The following is a 27,374-nucleotide window of genomic DNA, read 5'->3' as shown; positions in this document are numbered from 1 at the left end:
AAAAAACGAATTTTCTACCAAGAAAAATTTTTCAGCCAAGAATGAAAAATAATCTTAACCAAATTGTTGAATTTTCAAGCAAAAAAGATAAATAGTCTGTATTTTTAAACCATAAAAGTTCAATTTTTAACCAAAAAATTAAGTAGATGAATTTCTATTGAGAAAAATTAATTTTCAATTAAAAACGCGGAAATAAAAACGATTTTGTTACAAAAAAAAGTCGAATTTTCTACGAAATAGTTGAATTTTATACCAAATTTTTTAATATTCAATAAAATAGTCTAATCTTCAACTAAGAAGTTGCATTTTTAATTGAAAACTCAAAAAGAGATCAAGTTTCTACCAAAAAAATGAATTTTCTACCAAGAAAAATTTTTCAGAAAAGAATGAAAAATAATCTTAACCAAATTGTTGAATTTTCAAGCAAAAAAGATAAATAGTCTGTATTTTTAAACCATAAAAGTTCAGTTTTTAACCAAAAAATTAAGTAGATGAATTCCTATCAAGAAAAATTAATTTTCAATTAAAAATACGTCAATAAAAACGATTTTTTTACAAAAAAGTTGAATTTTCTACGAAATAGTTGAATTTTATACCAAAATTTTTAATTTTCAATAAAATAGTCTAATCTTCAACCAAAATAGATAAATCTTCAACTAAGAAGTTGCATTTTTAATCGAAAACTCAAAAAGAGATCAAGTTTCTACCAAAAAAATGAATTTTCTACCAAGAAAAATTTTTCAGCCAAGAATGAAAAATAATGTTATCCAAATTGTTGAATTTTCAACAAAAAAGATTAATGTTTATCAAAAAATGTTCTAGTTGATATTTCAACAATAAAATTTTGATTAAAAACAAAAAACAGTTTAATTTTATACCAATTTGTTGGAATTTTTAACAAAATATTTAAATTTTCAGGTTAAAAAAACAAAACATTTTTACAAGAAAAAGAATTTTTAATTTAATTTTTTAACCAAGAAACTACCTTACATCTAAAATTATGAATCTTTAACGAAGAAAAAAAATTAAATTTGAAAAAATTCGTTCAACTTTCAACCAAGGAGTGGAATTTTTAATGGGCCATTTTTTTGGTTTAAAATTCTACTTTTTGCTTACAAATTCTACTGTTTAGTTAAAAGATTTAATTATTTTGTTCAAAATTAAAGTCTTTTGTTAAAAAGTAATAGTTTTTGGTCAAATATTTATTTTTTTTTGCTCAAAAATTCATCTTTATTGGTTGAAAATTTATTTTTTTTTATTTAAAAAGTCTAATATTATATTTCTGTTTAGAAAATGATCTCTTTGATTAAAAAAAAAAAACATAATTTTTGTGAAAATTCAACGATTTTTTTGAAAGAGTCATCGTTTTTGTTCAAAAGTTTATACTTTTGTAGAAAATTAACATTTTTTGGTTGGAAATTTATCTTTTGGTGGAAAAATCTTTTTTTTTTAGTTGTTACAAATTCACCTTTTTTGTTTGAGAGTTAATAATTTTTATTGAAGTCTAATATTATATTTTTGGTGTTTAGTTCAAAAACTCTAAAAATTCGTTGAAAGTTTAATTATTTTATTGAAAATTCAACTAGTTTCTTAAAAAGTCACCTTTTTTGTTTAAAATTAATCTCTTGGTTCCAAAAATCTATTATTTGGTTCAAAATTTATCTTTTTTAAGTAAAAGTTAGTTCTTGTGATAAAAACAAAAAAAAAGTATCGTATTTCAGTTCAAGAATTAATCTGAATTCAACTATTTTGTCAAAAATACATATTTTTTTGTTGAAAATTCCTCCTTTTTGGATTAGAAATTCTTTTTCACTTGAAAAATTGTCTTTTGGGGTGGAAAATTCGACAATTTACTGAAGAAAATCACCTTTTGGTTAAAAATTCATATAAATAAAAATTCAAAAAATGGATGAATTGCGAACAAAAAATATAATATTAGACTTGTCAGATTAAAATAATTAATAAAAAAAAGACTTTTCAACAAAATAGTTGAATTTTCAATAAAATAATTAAATTTTCAAATAAATAGTAGAATTTAAGACAAAAAATATAAAAAATTAATATACTTTTCGGGTATAAAGAATTATCTTTCAACCAAAAAATTTGAATTTTCAATAAAATAATTAAATTTTTGACCAAATAGTAGAATTTTCAAAAAATAAATCAAATTTTCAATTCAATGGTAAAATTTTTCACAAAAAAACATGAATATACATAATATTGGACTTTTCAAATATAAAAAATTAACTTTAAACCAAAAAATGTAAATTTTTTAATCAAATAATTATATTTTCAACTAAATAGTAGAATTTTTTACAAAAAAGGATGAATTATAAATTAAAAAAATATAATATTACACTTTTCCAATAAAAAGAATTATTTTTCAACCAAAAAAGTGGAATTTTCAATAAAATAATTAAATTTTTAACTAAATAGTCGAACTTTTAATGAAAAGAGGTAAATTCTGAATTAAAAATATAATAGGACATTTTTAAAATAAAAACTATTAAGTTTTAACCAAAAAAGATGAATTTTTAACAAAATGAGTAGTAAAGTAGTAGTAAAATAATAATATTAGACGTTCGAATATAAATAATGATAACTTTTCACCAAAAAAGTTGAATTTTCAATAAAATAAATACATTTTCAACCAAAAAAGATTAATTCTAAATTTAAAAAATAATATTATACTTTTCGGATATAAAAAATGATCTTTCTACCAAAAAAGTTTAATTTTCAAAAAAATAATTAAATTATTAACCAAATAGTAAAATTTCTAACCCAAAGAGAAAAATTCTGAACTCAATATAGGACACAACATTAAAACATTAAAATTTAAAACATTAAAATTTTCAAGTATAAAGAATTAACTTTAGATAAAAAAGTTTAATTTTCAATAAAATAAATAAATTTTTAACCAAATAGTAAAATTAAAAAAAAAAAAGATGAATTCTGAACCAAAAATATGATATTCGACTTTTCAAATAAAAATAATGAAGTTTCAATAAAAAAAATCACTTTAAAAAAACAAGAGTTAAGTTTTTTTAAATAGTTGAACTTTCAATAAAATAATTAAATTTTCTAATAAATAGTACAATTTCTGACAAAAAAAAAGATTAATGCTGAATTTAAAAAATATTATATTATACTTTTCGGATATAAAGAATTATCTCTCAAACAAAAAAGTTTAATTTTCAATCAAAAAAAAATTTTCAAGGAAATAATTCAATTAACTAACAAAGTGGTGAATTTTCAACAAAGAAAATTAATTTCTTAAAAAAATTTAAAAAAAAAGAAGAATTTACAAGGAAATAGTTCAATTATCAAAAAAAAAAGTTGAATTATTAACTAAAGTATTAACTAAAAGGGTGAATTAAAAAAAGATGTTTTTTAACCCAAGAAGATTAATTTTCTATCCCAAATGAAATGAATTTTTAACTAAAATCATACATTTTTCATCAGAAAGAAGAATTTTCAACGAATTTTCAGCCAAAAGGATGATTTTTTTGAAAGAAATGAGTTTTTAATCAAGGAGACTAACTTTCTATCTAAAATGAAATAGTTGAGTTTTTAATTGGAAATATTGATTATCAACAAAAAGAGAACAACAAATTTTCTAGAAAATAATAAATAAATTTTCAAACAAAGTGATAGATTTTCAACTAAAATGATAAATTTTAAATCAGAAAGATGAATGTTCAACGAAGAAAATTAATTTCCTACTAAAATTAGAAAAAAATAGAATTTCCAAGGAAATAATTGAATTGTCAAATAAAGTGATGAATTTTAAAGCAAAAGGGCGAATTAAAAAAAAGGTGAGTTTTTAATCGAGAAGATTAATTTCCTACAAAATATTGAATAATTATGTTTTTATTTTAAAAAATTGATTATCAACTAAAAAAAGGAATTTTTAATAAAAAAGAATAATTTTCTACACAAAAAACGCGAATTTTCAATAAAATATTAAAAATTTTCAGTAAAATGATTATTTTTCAACCAGAAGTGCAATTTTCTCTACAAAAAAATTAATTCGGATAGAAAAATATGAATTTTCAACAAAATAGTTAATTTTTTCACTCAAAAGATAAATTTTCACCTAAAATATTGAATCTTCAACCAAAGAAATAGTTTTTGAATAAAAAGTTCAATTTTTATCTATGTAGAGTTGATTTTTCAACCAAAGAAGAGAAAATTTCAACTAAGATGAGAAATTTTCATCGAAAAAGTTGATTTTTGAATCAAAAAGATTAAGTTTCCAATAAAAAAGATGAATTTTCAAGCAAATAGTTAAATTTTCAATAACAAAGAAATCAAAATTTCAACAAAATAGTTCAATTTCAACCGCAGAGATGAATATTAATCTAAATATATAATAAAAAAACTATACCAATAATAATAAAAAAATATAAAATAATATAAAAAATAAAATAAAACTATAATAATAAATATTCAACTGTTTTTAATAAAACAGAGAGAAATTAAACAATGTACAGTGGAATTTTCAACTAAAAACAGGAATTTTTAATAAAAAAGAACCATTTTATACAAAAAAAAGAGACGAATTTTCAATCAAATATTCGAATATTCAACTAAAAAAGGTCAATTTTCAACCAGAAGTGCAATTTTCTTTTAAGAAAAGTTATTTTATTTGCTGTAAATTTGTCTTTTTTGGTAGAAAATAAACTTTTCTCGTTGAAAATTCATCTATTAGGTTAAAATTCAATTAAAAACTAAAATATTTTGTTAAAAATTCAAGTATTTAAAAAAAATCTCTTTTGGCAAAAAATTAACCTTTTTGGTTGAAATTTTTATTTATTTAGTTGGAAAATAGTTTCTTTTACAAATTAAAAATTAATTTTTTAGCTAAAAAATTAACTATTACATTTTTCGTTGAATTTTTTTTATAGATATTAAATCTTGTTGGTTTTATTTTATTTATTTGTTTGAAAATGTAACCATATCGTTATAAAATTATTTTATTTGCTTCAAAACGTATTCTCTAATTGAAAATTAATCTATTCTATTTATTGTTTAACATTAATCTTTTTTAGTTGAAAATTCAGTTATTTTGTTGAAAATTTGTCTTTTTTTTTGTAGAAAATTAAACGTTCAGGTTGGAAATTCGATTATCAGGTTGAAAATTTGATTAAATATTTGGCTAAAAACTCATTTCTGTAACCTAAAATTAAATTATTCTAATTTGGTAGAAAATTGATTCTTTTTAATTGAAAATTTAACTAATTGGGTAAATTATTTTACTTATTTTTTTATTCAAGGATTAACATTTTAGTTGAAAGTTTATTTCTTTGGTAAATTAAAAATATTTCTTTGAAAATTCTTTTTTTTTCTACTAAAAATGAAGGCATTTCATTCTTGCTAGAAAATTTATCTTATTTTCTTGAAAATTGGTGTTTTTTGGTCGAAAATTAACCGATATGGTTGAAAATTCAACTATTGGGTTGAATATTTAATTAATAATAAAAATATTTTGTTGAAAATTCATGCAAATTTTTAAAAAATATTCTCTTTTCACAGAAAATTAATCAGTTTCATTGACACTTTTATTTCTTTGATTGACAATTAGTCTTTCTTTATCAAAATTTTATTTTTTTTTACTCAAAAGTTAATTAATCCATTTAAAAAAAATTTTGTTGAAAGAAATTTAACCTTTTTGGTTGAAAATTTAATTATAAATTAAAATATTTAGTTAAAAATCTATGTATTTTCTTAAAAATATTCTCTTTTCGCAAAAATGAATATTTTTTTATTGAAAATTAATTTTTTTAATAAAAATTCAATTACAGAAAGCATTCTTTTTTGGTAAAAAATTAATCTTTCTGATTGAACATCTATTTCTTTGGATGAAAATTAATTTGTTTAAATTGAAAATTAATTAATTTTTTTGAAAAATCGTCTTTTGTAATTGAAAATTAAATGATTTTGGCAAAAAATGCGTATTTTTTCTATCTCAGTTGTAATTTTTTTTTAAATATGTCTATCGGTTAAAAACTAAAAAAACTGAAAATTTAATAATAAAATTTTACAGTAATAAGACTAAAAATAAATCTTAAATTTTTAATTTTAATCCAAAAATATGCATTTTCAACCTAGGAGATAAATTTTTAAACGGGAAGATTAATTTTGAAATAAAAAGATTAATTTTCTACCAAAAATACAATTTCTCAACAAGATACATGACTTTTTTTACGAAATAGTTGAATTTTTAATTACAGAAGATAAATTTTCAAACCAAGTAGTGGAATTTTGCAGTAAAAAAATTATTATTTGCAACCGAAAATAGAATTGTAACATTTTTAATTTAAAGAATTAATTTTAAACCAAACATAAGAGTTTTCAACTAAAATAATGAATTTTCAACGGAAATACTTGCATTTTTAAACAAAAATTAACATTTAGATTAATTATCAACCAAGAAGATTAATTTTTACCAAAAAAGAATGAATCTTAAATTAAAAGAGTTGAATTAAAAAATCAATTTTTACTCAAAAAGATAAATTGGCAACCAAATCTTAAATAATTAAATTTCAATCTAAAAAAATAATTTTTAACTCAACAGATGAATTTTTAACTACAACTATAGAATTTTTAATTGGAACCAAAAAAGATAATTTTTTAAAGGAATAATTGAATAATTAAATTTTTAGTCAAAAAAGTAATGTTTAACCAAAGAGACGAATTTTTAAGTTAAATTTTGAAATATTTAAATGGAATAAATTACATTTTCAATAAAAAAAACTAAATAAATGTAATTTTAATTTAAACTATGAATCTTCAACCAAACAATTTTATTTGAAACCTAAAAGATGAATTTTCAACTAAAATGATAATTATTTAACCGGAAAACTTGAATTTAAAACCGAAAAGAAGAATTTTGAAACAAGATGATTAACTTTCAGAGAAAAACTTAACTTTCTATCTCCAAAGAAATTGATTTTTTTTTATAAAATATGTGAATTTTCAATTAAAGTAGACAAATTTTCATCTAAATTAGGAAGTTGTATTTTCAGTTAAAAAAATTAATTTGAATGAGTCAATTAATTTTAAATCAAACAAATGAAATTACAACCAAAAAGATTCATTTTTGATCAGAGAAGAATAATTTTTCCCGGTTCGCAAACATTTTTTACGACCAATGAAATTTAAAAAATCAAACTATATTCTAAACATCTTTGAATAGAAAGTAATAAACAATAAACAACAAATTAAAGCATTCAAAGTGGAACCTTTGAATTACAAATTTTTAAAATTGAAGTTTAAAATTGAACTTTAAAAATTCTCGAAATTATAATATTTTAAGTAATTTTAAGCTAGAAACATTAAAAATTGAAAAATAATTTTTTTTAACTTAACATTTCTGTAATTAGAAGTTAAATTATTTTTTTTTTAAATAGTTTAGGCTTCCTTCAAAAGCTTTACAATTTTATTTCAAAATTTGGAGAAATATAGATGCTGTTTTAAATTTGTCCAAACTGAAAATATTTTTTTTCGTAAGTTTTAAATATATTTCAAAATGAATTGAATTTTTTCTATAATTTTTAGAAAATCCTGCAAATTAAAAAAATTTGAATTTATAAATAACAATAAAACACTTATTATTTCTAAAAATATCAGAGTAATTTTTAAATATATTTAGAAGTTTTAAAAAGATTCGAAATAAATCTAGAACTAGAAACAATTTTTAATATTTACAGTCGAATCAAAAATAAAATGTAGATTTTTGCAGATTACAAACAAAAATTTAGAATTTTTTTAAGAATTGTGAAAGAATTCAAACGAATCAAAAAGGTTCTTAAGATTCTTAGGAAAATTTGAAAATGATTTTTCACTTTGAAAAATTATAGAAGATTTTAAGGATTTTTTTTAAGTTGCAGGATTTTCAAGAATTTTAGGAAACTTTCGATTAATTTAAAAATATATTTAGAATTTGTGAAAAAAATGTTAACATACTTCGTTTAAATTACTTTACAATAATTTCAAGTTTTTAATTAATTTTGAATCTTTTCAAAACTTCTAAATATCTTTTAAAATTACTCAAATTTTTTCTACAAATAATTTAATTCTTATTTATGCGTCAAAATTTAACAATTTCACTTACAAATTAAACACTTTTTAAATAGAACCATTAAAATTGTAACGCTAAAAGTTTAAAAGTTTGTCGAAAATTTAAAGATTTAAAGCTTTCTGTGTAAAACAATTCATTTTCAAATTGTTTTCTTTTAAATATTTCGTTTCAATTCACTTTTCTTACATGAAAATTAAAATATCGCTAAATATTAAATACTTATTCTTTTTCTACATTTAGAAATTTAAAATTGAACTATATTATTATGGATTTATTTTTAACTTGAAAATAGTTAAACGCACGTTTACATTTTTTAATGGCTAAACAAATTAATAGAAATAATATGTTTATAAATTTATTTATTAAATTTAATATAAAAAATAATATAAAGGAAGATCTGAAATTCTGAATTAAAAATATGTTATTGATAAATCATGAAAATTTTTATTTAAAAATAAAATTATCGGAATAAATGATATAATAATTTCAATTCTTATCAAGATTTTCGGATTGAAACAGTACATTTTAAAAATAATTTATTTATTTATATTTACAGTTGATAAAATGAAACTGTTTTTTATCAAAAATTTTCTACTTCAAATGCTTTTAATTTTTAACTGTTTAAATCTTCAAAACTGCACTTTAATTATTTAAAAAAACTGTTAAAATCGAACGGCGGCCACCCTGTTTTTTATAAAAAAAATCTTCGATTTTAAAAACTTTTAATTTTTAATTTGTTTTGAAAATTCAAAACTGCATTTTAAAATGCTTTAAATTAAAATATATGCTTAAAAAAAATTGAGAAAACTTTTAAAGTGAAAGATTTTCGAATTAAGCATTCTAAACTAAATGATAAAATAATAGATAAAAATCACAATTTGAAAAATTATTTTAAAAACGGTTGGACAACACTTTTATTCTAAAAATTTGGTAAAATTCCCGGTAAAAACATAAATTCACTGTTTGAAAATCCATGTATTCTGCTATAAAAACCCCATTAAACCTTATTAGTTTTTATCAGAAAATTAATCTTTGCTGTTTAAAAAATTCATTTCTTTGATTTAAAATTAATTTTTTTAATTAAAAATACAACTATTCCATTTGTCGTCAAAAATATATATTTTTTTTAGTTGCAAATTCATGTGAAACTGAGTTTTTATTTCTAAAAAAAGGGTCCAATTAGTATAATTTTTTAATAAAAATAAATAAGCTACCTTTTTTCGCTACAGGAGTTTCTTCTTTGCCCACTTCCTTCTTCTCCTCTTTTTTCCTCGGCTTCTCCTCTTTCTTCGCGTCATCTTGAGAGCTCAAAACTTGAACATCCAAATCCCGCTCTTTGACTTTGCCCAACTTTTCCCGATCGAGTTCGATCACTTTCTGCTTGAGGGTCGATTTGACCACCTTTTCCAGCTTCTCAGTTGTTTTCTTCCCCCCAATTTCCTTCGTCGCGAGCCTCGAAGCCGAGGCATGAATCCATCGCGTTTCGCCGATTTTTCGAGGGCTCGGATTATTGTAACTTTTTTGCGTATTCGATATAACATGAACATATTTTGGTGTGATGAAAATACTGGCGTGTCTCCTCGTGACTCCCACGTGGAAAACATAGAAACGGTCTGTACAGTGGCAAGTGACATTTCGCCGAATAAAACTTAAAAGACTGTAAGACCTATGTAGCATTATAATGATTCTGGAACCGAAGTTTCCTGGAAAAAATGGACCTACCATAATAAAAAAAAAAAAAAAAAATGAGATTGTAAAAGTCTGATTCTGAATCTAGGGTGACCAGATGGCTTTGAAAATTAATTAAATTTATTTTTAAAAATCTGAACATTATTTTAATAATTATTTAATCATTATATAATATGATGTAAAAATTAATTTAATCAAGTTTGACAATTATTTAATTGAAAAATTAAATTAGTTATTTTATTATTATCTGTGATAATAATTTTAAATGTGCTGATCGTATCGAATGTTTCTTTCTGAGGTTGAATTTTCAACCAAAGAAATTAATTTTCAATTAAACTGAGCAATTTTTAACAAAAATACGAATTTTCAAACAAAAAGATTAATTTTTTATCCAGAAGTTTAATATTTTACCACAAGAGACGATTTTTCAAAAAAAGTTGAACTTTTAACTAAACAAATTAACTTTCAACTAAAGAAATTAATTTTAATCTATAAATATAAATAATTAAATATTTCATTTAAAAAAAAATTTCGAACCGACTAGTTGAATTTTGGAATATAAAGATGATTTTTTTTTATAAAAAAAAGACGAATTTTCATAAAAATACATGAATTCCCGACTAAAAAGATAAAATTTTAACAAAAAATGAAATAGTTTTATTTACAGCTAAAAAAATTAATCTTTAACCATAGAAGAAGTATAATATAATATAATAACCAAAAAAGTATAATATTTTTAATAAGAAAGTTACATTTTTAACTAAAGAAATTAATTTTCAACTATAAATAATCAAATAAAATTAAATACCCAATTAAAAAAAAGTGGAATATAAAGATGATTTTTTTCTAAAAAAAGGACAAATTTTCATCAAAATGCATGAATTTTCAAAAACAAAAAATGAATAGTTATATTTACAGCTAAAAAAAATTAATCTTTAACCATAGAAAAAGTAATTTCCAACTAACATTTGAATTTTCAACAAAAATGAGGAATCTTCCACAAAAAACATTAATTTTAAACCAAGAAGGTTTACTTTTTACTGAAAAGGGGCAATTTTTAACAAAATAGTTCAATTTTCAACCAACAAGATGAATTTTTCACCAAGAAGTTTAATATTTTACCACGAGACACAATTTTTCAATAAAAAAGTTAGATTTAAAAAGACGAATTTCTATGAAATTACATGAATTTTTAACTAAGAATAAATAAATTTTTAACAAAAAATGAAGTGGTTATATTTACAACTAAAAAAAATGAATTTTTAACCGTGGAAAAAGTAATTTTCAACCGAAGAAACAAATTTTCAACTAAAATGAGGAATCTTTCACAAAAAAAATTAATTTTAAACCAAGAAGATTGATTTTTTACTGAAAAAGTCGAACTTTCAACAAAATAGTTAAATATTCAACCAAACAGATGAATTTTTTACAAAGAAGTTTAATATTTTACCACACGAGACGATTTTTTAATAAAAAAGTTTAATGTTTAACTAAAGAAATTAATTTTCTACTATAAATAATTAAATTTAATTAAATAATCAATTAGAAAAAATTGCGTACGTAAAGATTATATTTTTTTCTAAATAAAAGACGAATTTTCATCAAAATAAATGAATTTTCAACTAAAAAAAGATAAATTTTTAACAAAAAATTAAATAGTTATACTTAGAGCTAAAAAAATTAATTGTTAACCGTAGAAAAAGTCATTTTCAACCCAAAAAATGATTTTTCAACTAAAATGAGGAATCTTCTACACACAAAAAAATAAATTTTAAACAAAGAAGATTTATTTTCTACTCAAAAAGTCGAATTTTCAACAAAATAGTTCAATATTCAACCAAAAAGGTGAATTTTTCATCAAGAAGAATAATATTTTCAATAAGAAAGTTACATTTTTAACTAAAGAAATTAATTTTCTACTATAAATAATCAAATAAAATTAAATATCCAATTTAAAAAAAAGTGGAATATAAAGGTGATTTTTTTCTGAGAAGAAGGACGAATTTTCATCAAAATGCATGAATTTTCAAAAACAAAAAATGAAAAAAAAAAATGAAATAGTTATCTTTACAGCTAAAAAAAATAATTTTTAACTGTAGAAAAAGTAATTCTCAACTAAAGAAATGAATTTTCAACCAAAATAAGGAATCTTCCATAAAAATATAAATTTTAAACCAAGAATATTTATATTCTACTGAAAAAGGCGAATCTTTAACAAAACAGTTAAATATTCAACCAAAAAGATGAATTTTTCAAAAAGAAATTTAAAAGAAGTTTAATCATCTTTAATATAAAGATGATTTTTTGTTTAGGACGAATTTTCATCAAAATACATGAATTTTCAACTAAAAAGGATAAATTTCCCACAAAAAATGAAATAGTTATATTTGCAGCTACCAAAATAATTTTTAACCGTAGAAAAAATAACTTTTAACCAAAGAAATGAATTTTCAACTACAATGAGAAATCTTGCATAAAAAATATGAATTTTGAACAAAGAAAATTTATCTTCTACTGAAAATGGCGAATTTTCAACAAAATAGTTAAATATTCAACCAAAAAGATGAATTTTTCAAAAAGAAGTTTAATATTTTATCACAAGAGAATATTTTTCAATAAAAATCTTAAATTATTAGCTACAGGATTTAATTTTCTGCTATTAATAATTAAATTAAATACTCAATTTAAAAAAATAAATTTTGGAATATAAAGATAATTTTTCTTTTAAAAAGACGAATTTGCATCAAAATACATGAATTTTCAAATAAAAAAGATAAATTTTCAACAAAAAAGGCAAATTGTCAACAAAATAGTTAAATATTCAACCAAAAAGATGAATTTTTCAAAAGAAGTTTAATATTTTACTACAAAAGACGATTTTTCAATAAAAAATTAAATTTAAACTAAAGAAATTAATTTTTAACTATAAATATAAATAGTTCAATAATTAAATTAAACACTCAATTAAAAAATATTGTAATATAAAGAAAAAATGAAATAGTTATATTTATAGCTAAAAAAATGTTAATTTTTAAACGTAGAAAATGTAGTTTTCAACCAAAGAAAAGAATTTTCAACTAAATTGAGCAATCTTTAACAAGAAATATGAATTTTATATCAAGAAGATTTATTTTCTACTAAAAAAGGCAAATTTTCAACAAAATAGTTTAATTTTTAACTACAGAAATTAATTTTCTACTACGAATAATTAAATTTAATTAAAAACTCAATTAAAAAAAATAGATTTTGAATCAACTAGTTGAATTTTGGTATATAAAGTTGATTTTTTCTAAAAAAAAAGAATTTTCATCAAAATACATGAATTTTCAACTAAGAAAGATGAATTTTCAACAAAAAATGAAAAAGTTGTATTTACAGCAAAAAAATTAATTTTTAACCGTAGAACAATTAATTTTCAACCAAAGAAATGAATTGTCAACCAAAAAGATGAATTTTTCAAAAAGAAGTTTAATATTTTACCACACGAGACGATTTTTCAATCAAAAAATTGAATTTTAAACTAAAGAAATTAATTTTCTACTATAAATATAAATAATTAAATAAAATTCAATACTCAATTAAAAAAAAATTTTGGAATATAAAGATGATTTTTTGTTGAAGACGAATTTTCATCAAAATACACGTATTTTCAACTAAAAAAGGTAAATTTCCAACGAAAAATGAAATAGTTATATTTACAGCTAAATAAAATTAATTTTTAATCTTAGAAAAAGAAATGCTCAACCAAAGAAATTAATTTTCAACTAAATTGAGCAATCTTTAAAAAAATATATAAATTTTAAATAAGGAAGATTTATTTTCTACTGAAAAAGGAGAATTTTCAACAAAAAAGTTAAATATTCAAACAAACCGATGAATTTTTCAACAAGAAGTTTATTATTTCACCACAAGAGACGATTTTGCAATAAAAAACTTAAATGTTTAAATAGAGAAATTAATTTTCTACTGTAAATATAAATAATTAAATATTCGATTTAAAAAAAAATTTGAACCAATTAGTTGAATTTTGGAATATAAAGATGATTTAAAAAAAAAAAACGAATTTTCATCAAAATACATCAATTTTCAACTTAAAAAGATAAATTTTTAAGAAAAAAGAAAATAGTTATATTTACAGCTCAAAAAAAAAAATTTTTATTTGTATAAAAAGTAATTTTAAAGCAAGATTTATTTTCTACTGAAAAAGGGGAATTTTCAACAAAATAGCTAAATAATCCACGAAAAAGATAAATTTTTCAGCAAAAAGTTTAATATTTTACCACGAGACAATTTTTCAACAAAAACTTACATTTTTAAATAAGAACATTAATTTTTAACTATAAATCTAAATAATCAAAAAATTGAATTAAATAGCAAATTTAAAAAACTAAATTTTGAAATATAAAGATGATTTTTTAAAAAGATGAATTTTCATCAAAATACATGAATTTTCAAGTAAAAAAAAATAAGTTTTAACAAAAATTGAAATCGTTATATATACCTAAAAAAATATTAATTTTTAACCATAGAAAAAATAATTTTCAACCACACAATTGAATTTTCAACAAAAATGAGGAATCTTCCACGAAAACTATTAATTTTAAACCCAGAAGATTTACTTTTTACTGAAAAAGATGAATTTTCAACAAAATAGTTAAATTTTGAACCAAAAAGATGCATTTTTCACCAAAAAGTTTAATATTTTACCACAAGAGACGATTTTTCATCAGAAAAGTTAAAATTTAAACTAAAGAAATTAATACACGATTTTTCAAATAAAAAAATACATTTTTAACAAAAAATTAAATCCTTATATTTACAACTAAAAAAAATAAATTTTTAACCTTAGAAGAAAATTTTCAAACAAAGTAATTCATTTTCAACTAAATTGAGCAATCTTTAACAAAAAATATGAATCTTAAACAAAACAGATTTATTTTCTACTGAAAAAGGCAAATTTTCAACAAAATAGTTAAATATTCAACCAAAAAGGTGAATTTTTCACCAAGAAGTATAATATTTTCAATAAGAAAGTTACATTTTTAACTAAAGAAATCAATTTTCATCTATAAATAATAAAATTAAATTAAATACCCAATTAAAAATAAATTGGAATATAAAGATGATTTTTTTTCTTAAAAAAAGGACGAATTTTCATCAAAATACATGAATTTTCAACTAAAAACGATAAATTTTTAACAAAAAAAGAAATAGTTATACTTAGAGCTGAAAAAATTAATTTTTAACCGTAGAAAAAGTCTATGTCAACAAAAGAAATGATTTTTCAACTAAAATGAGGAATCTTCCACACACAAAAAAATAAATTTTAAAACAAGAAGATTTAATTTCTACTGAAAAAGGCGAATTTTCAACAAAATAGATAAATATTCAACCAAAAAGATGAATTTTCGACCAAAATGTTTAATATTTTACCACAAGAGACGACTTTTTAATAAAAGTTAAACTTTTAACTAAACAAATTAAATTTCAACTAAAAATGAAATTTTTATATTTACAGCTAGAAAAAATTAATTTTTAACCGTGAAAAAAGTAATTTCAACCGAAGAAATAAATTTTCAACTACAAAGAGGAATTTTTCACAAAAAAAAAAAGAATTTTAAACAAAGAAGATATATTTTCTACTGAAAAAGGCGAATTTTAAACAAAATATTTCAATATTCAACCAAAAACATTAATTTTTCACCAAGAAATTTAATATTTTATCACACAAGACGATTTTTCAATAAGAAAAATTAGATGTTTAACTAAAGAAATGAATTTTCTACTATAAATAATTAAATTTAATTAAAAACCCATAAAAAAAATTTGGTATATGAAGACGATTTTTTTTTTTCTAAAAAAAAGACGAATTTTCATCAAAATACATAAATTTTCAAATAAGAAAGATAAATTTTTAACAAAAAATGAAATAGTTATATTTACAGGTAAAAAATTTAATTTTTAACCGTACAAAAAGTAATTTTCAACCAAAGAAAGAAATTGTCTACTAAAATGAAGAGTCTTCCACAAGAAATATGAATTTTAAACCAATAAGATTTACTTTTTACTGAAAAAAGCGAATTTTCAACAAAATAACCACAAGAGACAATATTTAAAGAAAAAGTTAAATTTTTAACTAAAGAAATTATTTTTCCACTATAAATATAAATAATTCAATATTCAATTTGGAAAACATAAATTTTGAACCAATAGTTGAAATTTGGAAAATAAAGATGATTTTGTTTCTAAAAAAGAAAACGAACTTTCGTAAAAATACATGAATTTTGAACAAAAAATTAAATAGTTACATTTACAGCTAAAAAATATAATTTTTAATCATAGAAAAATAAATTTTCAACCAAACAAACAATAGATTTTCAACTGAAGAAATTAATTTTAATCTGTAAATATAAATAATTAAATATTTAATTTAAAAAAATTCCTTTTGAACCAACTAGTTGAATTTTGGCATATAAAGATGATTTTTTTTCTAAAAAAAGACGAATTTTCATCAAAATAAATTAATTTTCAAATAAAATGAGCAATCTTTAACAAAAAATATGACATTTAAACAAAGAAGATTTATTTTCTACTGAAAAAGTCGAATTTTCAACAAAATAGTGCAATATTCAACCAAAAAGATGAATTTTTCACCAAGAAGTATAATATTTTCAACAAGAAAGTTAAATTTTCAACTAAAGAAATTAATTTTCTACTATAAATAATAAAATTAAATACAAAAAATGAAATAGTTATCTTTACAGCTAAAAAACATCATTTTTAACCGTACAAAAAGTAATTTTCAACCAAAGAAATGAATTTTCAACTAAAATGAGGAATCATCCACAACAAAAATTAATTTTAAACCATGAAGATTTATTTTCTACTGAAAAAGGCGAATTTCCAACAAAACAGTTAAATATTCAACCAAAAAGATGAATTTTTCAAATAGAAGTTTAAAAGAAGTTTAATCATCTTTAATATAAAGATGATTTTTTGTTTAGGACGAATTTTCAACTAAAAAAGATAAATTTCCCACAAAAAAATGAAATAGTTATATTTGCAGCTAAAAAAATTAATTTTTAACCGTAGAAAAGGTAATTTTCAACCAAAGAAATGAATTTTTAACTAAAATGAAAAATCTTGCATAAAAAATAATTATTTTAAACAAAGAAGATTTATTTTCTACTGAAAATGGCGAATTTTCAACAAAGTAGTTAAATATTCAAACAAAAAGATGAAATTTTCAAAAAGAAGTTTAATATTTTACCACAAGAGAATATTTTTCAATAAAAACCTTAAATTTTTAGCTACAGAAATTAATTTTCTGCTATAAATAATTAAATTAAATACTCAATTTAAAATCATAAATTTTGGAATATAAAGATTTTTTTTTTAAAAGACGAATTTGCATTAAAATACATGAATTTTCAACTAAAAAAGATGAATTTTGACAAAAAATGAAAAAGTTATATTTACAGCAAAAAAAATAATTTTTAACCGTATAACAATTAATTTTCAACCAAAGAAATGAATTTTCAACTAAAATGAGGAATCTTGCATAAAAAATATGAATTTTAAACAAAGAAGATTTATTTTCTACTAAAAATGGTGAATTTTCAACAAAATAGTTAAATAGTCAACCGAAAAGATGAATTTTTCAAAAAGAAGTTTAATATTTTACCACAAAAGACGATGTTTCAATAAAAAGTTAAATTTTTAAATAGAGAAATTAATTTTCTACTATAAATATAAATAATTAAATATTCAATTTGAAAAAATAAATTTTGAATCAACTAGTTGAATTTTGGAATATGATTTTTTTTAAATAAAAAAAGATGAATTTTAACAAAAATACATGAATTCTCAAATAAAAAAGATAAATTTTCGACAGAAAAATGAAATATCTATATATTTACAGCTAAAAAAATTTTTTAAACATAGAAAAAAGAATTTTCAACCAAAGAAATAAAGTTTTCACCAACAAGATGAATATTTTCTCACAAGAGACGACTTTTTAATAAGAAAGTTAAATTTTTAACTAAACAAATTAATTACTAACTAAAGAAATATACATTAATCTATAAATATAAATAATTAAATATTCAATTAAAAAAAGCAAGATTTATTTTCTACTAAAAAAGGAGGATTTTCAACAAAATAGATAAATACTCCAGCAAAAAGATGAATTTTTCAGCAAAAAGTTTAAAATTTCACCACGAGACAATTTTTCAATAAAAAGTTAAATTTAAACTAAAGAAATTAATTTTTAACTATAAATATATATAATTCAATAATTAAATTAAATACTCAATTAAAAAAAATTGTAATTTAAAGAAGAAATTAAATAGTTATATTTATAGCTAAAAAAATATTAATTTTTAACCGTAGAAAATGTAGTTTTCAACCATAGAAATGAATTTTCAACTAAATTGAGCAACCTTTAACAAGAAATATGAATTTTATATCAAAAAAATTTATTTTCTACTAAAAAAGGCAAAGTTGCAACAAAATAGTTTAATTTTTAACTACAGAAATTAATTTTCGACTACGAATAATTAAATTTAATTAAAAACTAAATTTAAAAAAATAGATTTTGAATCAATTAGTTTAATTTTGGTATGTAAAGATGATTTTTTTCTAAAAAAAAATTAAAATTTTCATCAAAATACATGAGTTTTCAACTAAGAAAGATAAATTTTTAACAAAAAATTAAATGGTTATACTTACAGTTAAAAAAATAATTTTTAAACGTAGAAAAGTAATTTTTAACCAAATGAGGAATATTTAATAAAAAATATGAATTTTAAACCGAATAGATTTATTTTCTACTGAAAACGGCGAATTTTCAACAAAATAGTTAAATATTCAAAGGAGAAGATTAATTTTTCATCCAAAAATTTAATATTTTACCACAATAGACGATTTTTCAATAAAAAGTTAAATTTTTAACTAAAGAAATTAATTTTCTACTATGAATATGTATAATAAAATAAAATACTCAATTTAAAAGAATAAATTTTGGAACGTAAAGATTATTTTTTTTTTAAAGACGATTTTGAATCGAAATACATGAATTTTCAAATAAAAAAGATAAATTTTCAACAAAAAAGGTGAATTGTCAACAAAATAGTTAAATTTTCAACCAAAAAGATGAATTTTTCACCAGGAATTTTAATATTTTACCACAAGAGACTTTTCAATAAAAGAGTTAAATTTTTAACTAAACAAATTAATTGTAATCTACAAATATAAATAATTAAACATACAACAAAAAAGACAGATTTTCAACTAAATTATTACATTTTTAATCAAAAATATGAATTTTGCACCAAAAAGTTTAATATCCTACCACAAGAGACGAATTTTCAATAAAAAAGGTTACATTTTTGACTAAACAAATTAATTTTTAACTATAATGATAAAAGATTAAATACTCAATAAAAAAAATTAATTTTGAACCAGATAGTTGAATTTTTAAATATAAAGCTAGTTTTTCTCTAAAAAAAAATTAAAATTTTCTACTAAAAATAAATTTCCAACAAAATAGTTATATTATCAACGAAATAAATTAATTGTCAACCAAAAAGATTAATTTTTCACCAAGAAAATTAATATTCTACCATAAAAGAGGAATTTTCAAAAAATAAATGAATTTTTAACCAAAGAAATGTTTTCAACTATAATAATGAATCTTCAGTAATAAAAAAAACGAATTTTGAACCAAATAATTAAATTTTCGGAAAAAAAAGATGAATTTTAAACTAAATATTTTAATTTTTAATCACAAAAATTAATTTTTAACTGTAATGATATATCTTTAATAAATAAAAAAATTAATTTTAAACTTAATAGTTGAATTCTAGACCAAAAAGTTGAATAATAATTTTACAATAATTGAATAATTATATTCACAGTTAAAATTTACATTTTTAACCTAAAAAAAAACGAATTTTTACCTAAATAGTTAAATTTTCAACGAAATAGTTAATTTTTAACCAAGGAGAAAAAAATTGTTAACCGAAAATACAATAGTTAAATTTACAGTAAAAAAATTAAGTTTTAACCATAAAAAATGATTTTTCAACACAATAGTTATATTTTCGTCTCCAAAAAATTAATTTTTCACCAAGTAGATTAATATTTTATTAAAGAGACAAATTTTCAATCAAATTAAATTCAAAAAATTAAAATTGATTTAAATTCACATTATTAATTTTCAACGATAACGAATCATTAAAAAAAATCAATTTATTTTTAACCAATTAGTTCAACTTTCAACTAAGTCTTAAATTGTCAAAGAAAGATTTGATAGCTGATATTTAAATAAAAAAAGATGTTAATTTAAAAAAAAAACAGATAAATTTTTAAACCAAAAAAAAATTTTGCCCAAAAAAGTTTGTTAGACAAACAAAATTTTATCAAAAATGTGAAATTTTCATACCAAGAAGAAGATTTATTTTACAAAACAGTTGGATGTTCAATGTTTTGAATTAAATCAAGTTTTAAAAATTGAATTTTGAACAGTAACAATGAGACTGCGCCCTCCAAAAATGTGAACAAAATTTCGCACGATAAAAATCACGATTTTCCGCTTTCGCGCATGAAAAATCAGAACGGGGCACAAAAAACATAAAGAGCCATAAAATTTCAGGACATGTCCTGATAAATCAGGAATTCCGGTCACCCTACTCATTCCGGAAACTATAGAACTAAACGAATTTCTGTGATTCCTAACCTAAAACATCGGTGTCCTCTTTTTCGCAAATTCGCAGTGCAGGACGTTAGATAATAGCTTGTAGATTAAAAATTATCAGCTTCTTTGCATAATTCTGCATGAAGTAACAAGGATTGAGTGATACAAACCATTTTTTCAAGCTGTTTGTTAAAAAAATTTAAAACTTTTCAATCCTTCACTGAGCTAAAGTTACTGATGCCAGGATTCATCGGTGTTGACACTAATAAATGTGTGACGATTCGAAGGTGTTTTAAATAATGTGGATTTTCTCGAAAATCGGAAAACTTTTAACCGAATCTGTCAGAAACCATGTTGATGAATGTTACAAAAATTGATTCTTGTCTGGCAATCTTGGTAAAGAAGTTGGAAAGATTATAAGCTTTTTCGGAGTTTTACAGATGGCGCTGCATGATATGGTCTATAAATTTCCCTTCAATAAAAAAGCGGCAAATTTAAAAATTACTATATCAATTTTATCCTAAATTTAGTTTTTAAAATAATTTTTTATAATTATTTTTAGTTTCCTGTAAACATAGTTTTAAATTTTCGTACTGAATTAAAAAAATGTTCTGCAAAGAATTGAAAAAAATAACACAATGTCCCTTTCTGAATTTAGAAACAAAAAATGTTTCCATCTTCCAACTTAGAAAAAAAATTGAAAATAACAAATTATTTCCTTACAACTTAATAACAAATCTAAACCCCAACAATAGTCTAATCAAATTCAGAAAATAAATAAATTACTAAAATTTCGTTCCTTCCAACTCTTTAAAAATCTTGAAAATAAACAAAATTATCTCTTCCAATTTCAGAACAATTTATAATCAAAATTTGCTCCCTTCCAATTCAATAAAAATGTTAACAATAAAAAAATTGCGTCTTACATTTAAAAAAATGTATCCCTTTTAGCTCGATAAAAATATAAAAACCAAAAAATTCCCCTTTTATTTCGCAGAAAAATTAAATACTAAAATTTTTTCGAGCAAAATACGTTACTTGCAACTAAAAAATCAATTTTTAACCAAAAATATAATAGTTACATCTTCAGTTAAAAGATTAATTTTAAATGAAAATAAAAAGAATCAAGAAAATAAAAGTAAATTTTTCACAAAATAGTTAAATTTTCTATCAGTAAGATTAAATTTCTGTTTAAAAAGATCAATTTTCCAAAAAAATTGGTATAGTTAAATTTTAAGTTAAAGAAATGAAGTTCAATTTTAAATCTGAAAGATGAAGGGAAAATTTTCAAACAAAAATGGAACGTTCAACTAAAAAGTTAAGAAGAATATTTGAACTTTCAGTTAGAAAAAGAAATTTTTAACGAAAAAAAAAGAATTTTCAACTAAAGAATTACATTTTTTACCAAAAATATGTTTCAACTAAATAGATTACTTTTCTGCCAAAGAATACGAATTTTAAACATATAAGTTGAATTCTCACATAAAATAGATAAATTTTTGTAAAAAATCTATAATTTTCAGTAAAAAAGTTAAACATTGAAGGAAGAAAAAGTTTTTCAACTAAAATGATGAATTATCAACCGAAAATATTAATTTTCAACAAAGTAGCTGCATTTTTAACAAATTAGTAAATTATTTTCACTAAAATAGATTAATTTTCAGTCAAAAAGACAAACTAAAAAAGAAATTTAGAATTTTATACAAAAAAAAACAACAAATAAAACAAAATTTTCAACCAAATAATTGGATTTTCAGCCCAAAATTCAGTTAGAGGAATAAATTTTAAACAACAAAAAAAAGAAGGATTTTTCAACAAAATAAAAAGAATTTTTTACAAAAAATATGATGATTCAAATAATGAGATTACTTTTCTACGAAAACGTATGCTTACTTTTTAAACAAATAAAAGTAAATCTTCGTTCAAATAATTAAATTTCTAACCGAACAGATGAATTTTCTAAGATATTAAATAAATCAAAATTAGATAAGATTTAAAAAAAATGCATTTTCAACCAAATAGTTAAATTTTCAATCCAAAAGATTGTCTTTCTACCAAAAAAGACAAATTTTTAAACCAAAAATGAGCGTTTTTTCAACCAAAGAAATAAATTCTTAATCCAAAAAATTATGTTTTAAATAAGAAGAGAAATAGAAAAATTCAATGTTTGGTGAGCAAAAAAAAAATTCTAACAAAATAATTAAATTTGGGTGAAAAAGTTTTTTTTTAATGAAAATGATGAATCATGAACCGAAAAAAATGATTTTTTAACAAAGCAGTTTCATTTTCAGCAAATAATTGAATTTTCTTGTCAAAAATATAAATATTTTTAACGAAAAATGAACAAGTTTAAAAAAAATTTACATATAATTTTTAACCAAATAGTTGAATTTTCAATTCAAAAGATTAATTTTCTACCAAAAATGACAAATTTTCAAACATAAAATAAACATTTAACTAAAAAGATAAATTTTCAGTTAAAAATAGAATATTTAACTATTAGTTTTTAACTAAAATGATGAATTATAAAAAAAAAAATTTCTAACAAAATAGCTACATTTTTAACCAATTAATTGAATTTTTTACCAAAAAATATTTTTTATCTTAGAAAATCTATTTGAAGAGAACTTTAAAAGAGATTTCAAAACGTTCGAAAAAATTTCCTAAATTGATGAAAAAGAATCTGGAAGATTTTGAGGCAATTTTTTTTTATTTTGCAGAATTATTAAATAATTTCTCAAATAATTAAAATTTTTTTTAAATGTTAGGAAACGTAAAACAAAATTTTTATTTCTTATTTCTAACAAAATAGTTGAACTTTTAACCAAAGAAATAAATTTTTTATAATAAAAGTGATGTTTCAACTAATTAGATTACTTTTCTACCAAAAAAGACGACTTTTTTTTTACAAAATAGTAAGTAAATAATAAATTCTAACATAAAACAGACAAATGTTCAACTTGAAATGGAATATTTTAATTTTCACATAAAAAAAATTATTTTGAACAAAATAATTCAAGTTTGAAGAAGAAAAAAAAAGGTTTTTTCAACTAAAATGATGAATCAACAAAAAACAACAAAAATTACTTTTAAACAAAGTAGCTAATTTAAAGAAAACTTTAAAAAAGATTTCAAAACATTCTAAAAGATTTCCTAAATTTATAAAAAAAAGTGATCTGGAAGATTTTAACGCTTTTTTTATTTTGTACAATCAATTAAAAAATTTCGAAAATAATTTGAAATTTGAAGAGATTTCACAAAAATTAAAACAAAATACTTGAATTTTTAGCTAAAGAAATAAATTTTTTGTCCGAAATTTTTTTAACTAATCATATTAGTTTTATACCTGAAAAAAAATTTTCAACTTGAAATAGAAAAATTCAATTTTTAGTGAAAAAATAATTTTGAAAGAAAGAATTAAATTCTGAACAAAAAAAAAAAAGGTTTTCAAATTAAATTTTTTTTGAATTATCAGCAAACAATTTTTTTAACATAACAAGATCATTTTCAACGAATTAGTAGAATTTTCTACCAAAAAAGATGAATTTTCGACGAAAATTGTAGTCATTTGATAATTCAACTAAACATAAATTTTAAAAAAATATTTGAAACCTCCACCAAAAAAAGATGAATTTTTGACGAAAATTACAATTATTTCTGATAACATAAAAAACATTTGCTAACTTACTTAAATATTTCAAAACGTTGCAAAAGATTTTCTAAATTGGTCAAAAAGAATCTGCAAGATTCGAAGGCAGTTTTTTTTTAATTTTGCAGAATTATTGAAAAATTTCACAAAACTTGAAACAAAATTTTCGTTTTTAATTTCTATCCAAATAGATAGATTTTGGACAAAAATGACGAATTTTCAACACAAAAAAAAGAATTATCAACAAATTAGTTCAATTTTTAACTAAAGAAATAAATTTTGGATAAAAAAAAAATGTTTTAAATAATGAGACTACTTTTCTACCAAAAAAGACGAATTTTTAGTAAAAGATTAATTTTCAACTTCAAATAGAAAAGTTCAATTTTCAGTGAAAAAAAAAAATTTTAATCAAAGAATTAAATTTTGAACAAAAATGTTTTTCAACTGAAATCATGAATTATGAACAAAACATTTTTTTAACAAAAGAGCTTCATTTTAAAATAAATTAGTATTTTCCTACCAAAAAAGTTGAATTTTCCACCAAAAAAGATGGATTTTCAACGAAAAACAATGATAATTTCTGGAAAAATAAAAAATATTTTTCATCTAACAAATTTTATTTTAAGAGAACGCTTACAAATATTTTACAGCGTTTCAATAAATTTCCTAAATTGGTCAAAAAGAATCTGTAAGATTTTAAGGAAATTTTTTTTCTTTTGCAGAATAATCCAAAACTTTCGAAAATAATTTGAAACTAAAAATAATTTTCATAACAGGTCAAACCAAATTTTGGTTTTTAATTTCTAAAAAAATAGATTTTGGACCAAAAATAACGAATTTAAAAAATATATATAAATAATAATCTTTAACAAAACAATTGAATTTTTAACTAAAGAAATAAATTTTTTATTTAAAAAGAAGTTTCAACTAATGAGAGATTACTCTTCTACCAAAAAATACGATTAAAAAAATAGTTAACTTCACACATAAAAATGATCAACTTTCAACTTAAAATAGAAAAGTTGAATTTTCAGTGAACAATTTTTTTTAATAAAAGAATTACATTTTAAACAAAAAGGTTTGTCAACTAAAATGATGAATTATGAACACAAATTTTTTTTTAAAAACAGCTTCATTTTTAATAAAAAATAAGTTAAATTATCTATCAAAAAAGTTGAATTTTCCACCAAAGAAGGTGAATTTTCAACGAAAATTATAATTATGAATTCTGGAAAAATAAAAAATATTATTTATCTTACAGAAATTATTTCAAGAGAATGCTTAAAAATATTTTAAAGCGTTTTTTTCGAAAATAGTTTGAAACTTTAAAAAAGTTAAAACAATATTTTGGTTTTTAACTTCTAAAAAAATATATTTTAGACCGAAAATGACGAATTAAAAAAAAAATAATAATCTTTAACAAAACATTCGAGTTTTTAACGAAAGAAATAAATTTTGGATAAAAATAAATGTTTTCACTAATGAGATTACTTTTCTACCAAAAAATAATTTTTAAAAGAAGTTCAATTTTCAATTTGAAATAGAAAAATTCAATTTATAGTGAAAAAAATAATTTAAAAAAAAAGAATGAAATTTTTAACAAAAATGTTTTTAAAACAAAATATCTTCATTTTCAACAAATTAGTTAAATTTCCTATAAAAAAAAGTTGAATTTTCCACCAAAGAAGGTGAATTTTCAACAAAAATTTTAATTCTGATTTCTGGAAAAATAAAAAATATTTTTTATCTTACAAAATTTATTTCAAGACAACGCTTAAAAATATTTTACAGCGTTCCGATATATTACCTAAATTAGTAAAAAAGAATCTGCAAGATTGTAAGACAATTTTTTTTATTTTGAAAAATTATTTAAAAATTTCGAAAATAATTTGAAACTTAGAAAAAAATAAAACAAAATTTTGGTTTTTAATCTCTAAAAAAATAGATTTTCAACCGAAAATGACGAATTTAAAAAATATATATAATAATAATCTTTAAAAAAACATTTGAATTTTCAAAAAAAAATTATAATTATGATTTCTGGAAAAATTAAAAATATTTTTTATCTTACAAATTTTATTTGAAGAGAACGCTTAAAAATATTTTACAGCGTTCCAATATATTACCTAAATTAGTAAAAAAGAATCTGCAAGATTGTAAGACAATTTTTTTTAATTTTGCAAAATTATTTTAAAATTTCGAAAATAATTTGAAACTTAGAAAAAAATAAAACAAAATTTTGGTTTTTAATCTCTAAAAAAAATACATTTTGAACCGAAAATGACGAATTTAAAAAAAAAATAATAATCTTTAAAAAAACATTTGAATTTTCAACAAAAATTATAATTGTGATTTCTGGAAAAATTAAAAATATTTTTTATCTTACAAATTTTATTTGAAGAGAACGCTTAAAAATATTTTACAGCGTTCCAGTATATTACCTAAATTAGTAAAAAAGAATCTGCAAGATTGTAAGACAATTTTTTTTAATTTTGCAAAATTATTTTAAAATTTCGAAAATAATTTGAAACTTAGAAAAAAATAAAACAAAATTTTGGTTTTTAATCTCTAAAAAAAATACATTTTGAACCGAAAATGACGAATTTAAAAAAAAAATAATAATCTTTAAAAAAACATTTGAACTTTTAACTAAAGAAATAAATTTTGGATAAAGACAAATAATTTTAAATAAAAGAATGACATTTTTAACAAAAATGTTTTTCCAATAAAATTATGAATTATTAACGACATTTTTTTAAATCAAAAGAGCTTCATTTTCAATAAACTAGTCAAATTTCGTAAAAAAAAAGTTGAATTTTCCACCAAAAAAGATGGATTTTCAACGAAAATTATTATAATGATTTCTAGAAAAAAAAACAAATATTTTTTATCTTACAAAATTTATTTTAAGAGAACACTCGAAAATGTTTCAAAACGTTCGAAAAGATTTTCTAAATTGTTAAAAAAAAACGATCTGGAAGATTTTAAGTCAATTATTCATTTTGCAGAATTATTAAAAAATTTCTAAAATAATAAAAAAATTTAAACAAATGTTTACAAAACATTAAAACCAATTTTTTTATTATTTCTATTAAAATTGATAAATTTTGGACCCAAAATGAAGAATTGTCAAAAAAGAAGGACTATTTAGGAAAATTGTTGAATTTTCAACAAAATAATTCCCAGAATTTCTAGAAATTTCCGCAATTCCTGGATAATTCCCTGGAAAATGCTTCGTTCACTAAAAAAATTAACAC

General features: G+C 20.0%; 1 protein-coding gene across 3 annotated transcripts in view; it reads right to left on the bottom strand.

The window, feature by feature from the left end:
• The window catches only part of LOC117169610 (zinc transporter 9), a 63,061-nt gene extending 42,215 nt beyond the window's left edge, over positions 1-20,846 (bottom strand). The window contains exons 1-2 of one of the 3 annotated variants that reach the window (XM_033356060.1): positions 20,511-20,846; positions 9,298-9,801 (exon numbers count right to left, since the gene is read on the bottom strand). In XM_033356060.1, the coding sequence (XP_033211951.1) occupies positions 9,298-9,760 (463 nt within the window). In that variant the 5' untranslated portion in view covers positions 9,761-9,801; positions 20,511-20,846. The remainder of the gene's footprint in view (positions 1-9,297; positions 9,802-20,510) is intronic. The other 2 variants (XM_033356059.1, XM_033356061.1) reach the window with 2 other exon arrangements.
• Between the last annotated feature and the right edge of the window lie 6,528 nt (positions 20,847-27,374).

The sequence above is a fragment of the Belonocnema kinseyi genome, chromosome 3 (genome assembly GCF_010883055.1).
Source record: "Belonocnema kinseyi isolate 2016_QV_RU_SX_M_011 chromosome 3, B_treatae_v1, whole genome shotgun sequence".
Classification (NCBI taxonomy): Eukaryota; Metazoa; Arthropoda; class Insecta; order Hymenoptera; family Cynipidae; genus Belonocnema; species Belonocnema kinseyi.
The sequence above is the reverse complement of the archived record's forward strand: the minus strand, read 5'-3'. Positions and strand labels throughout refer to the sequence as shown.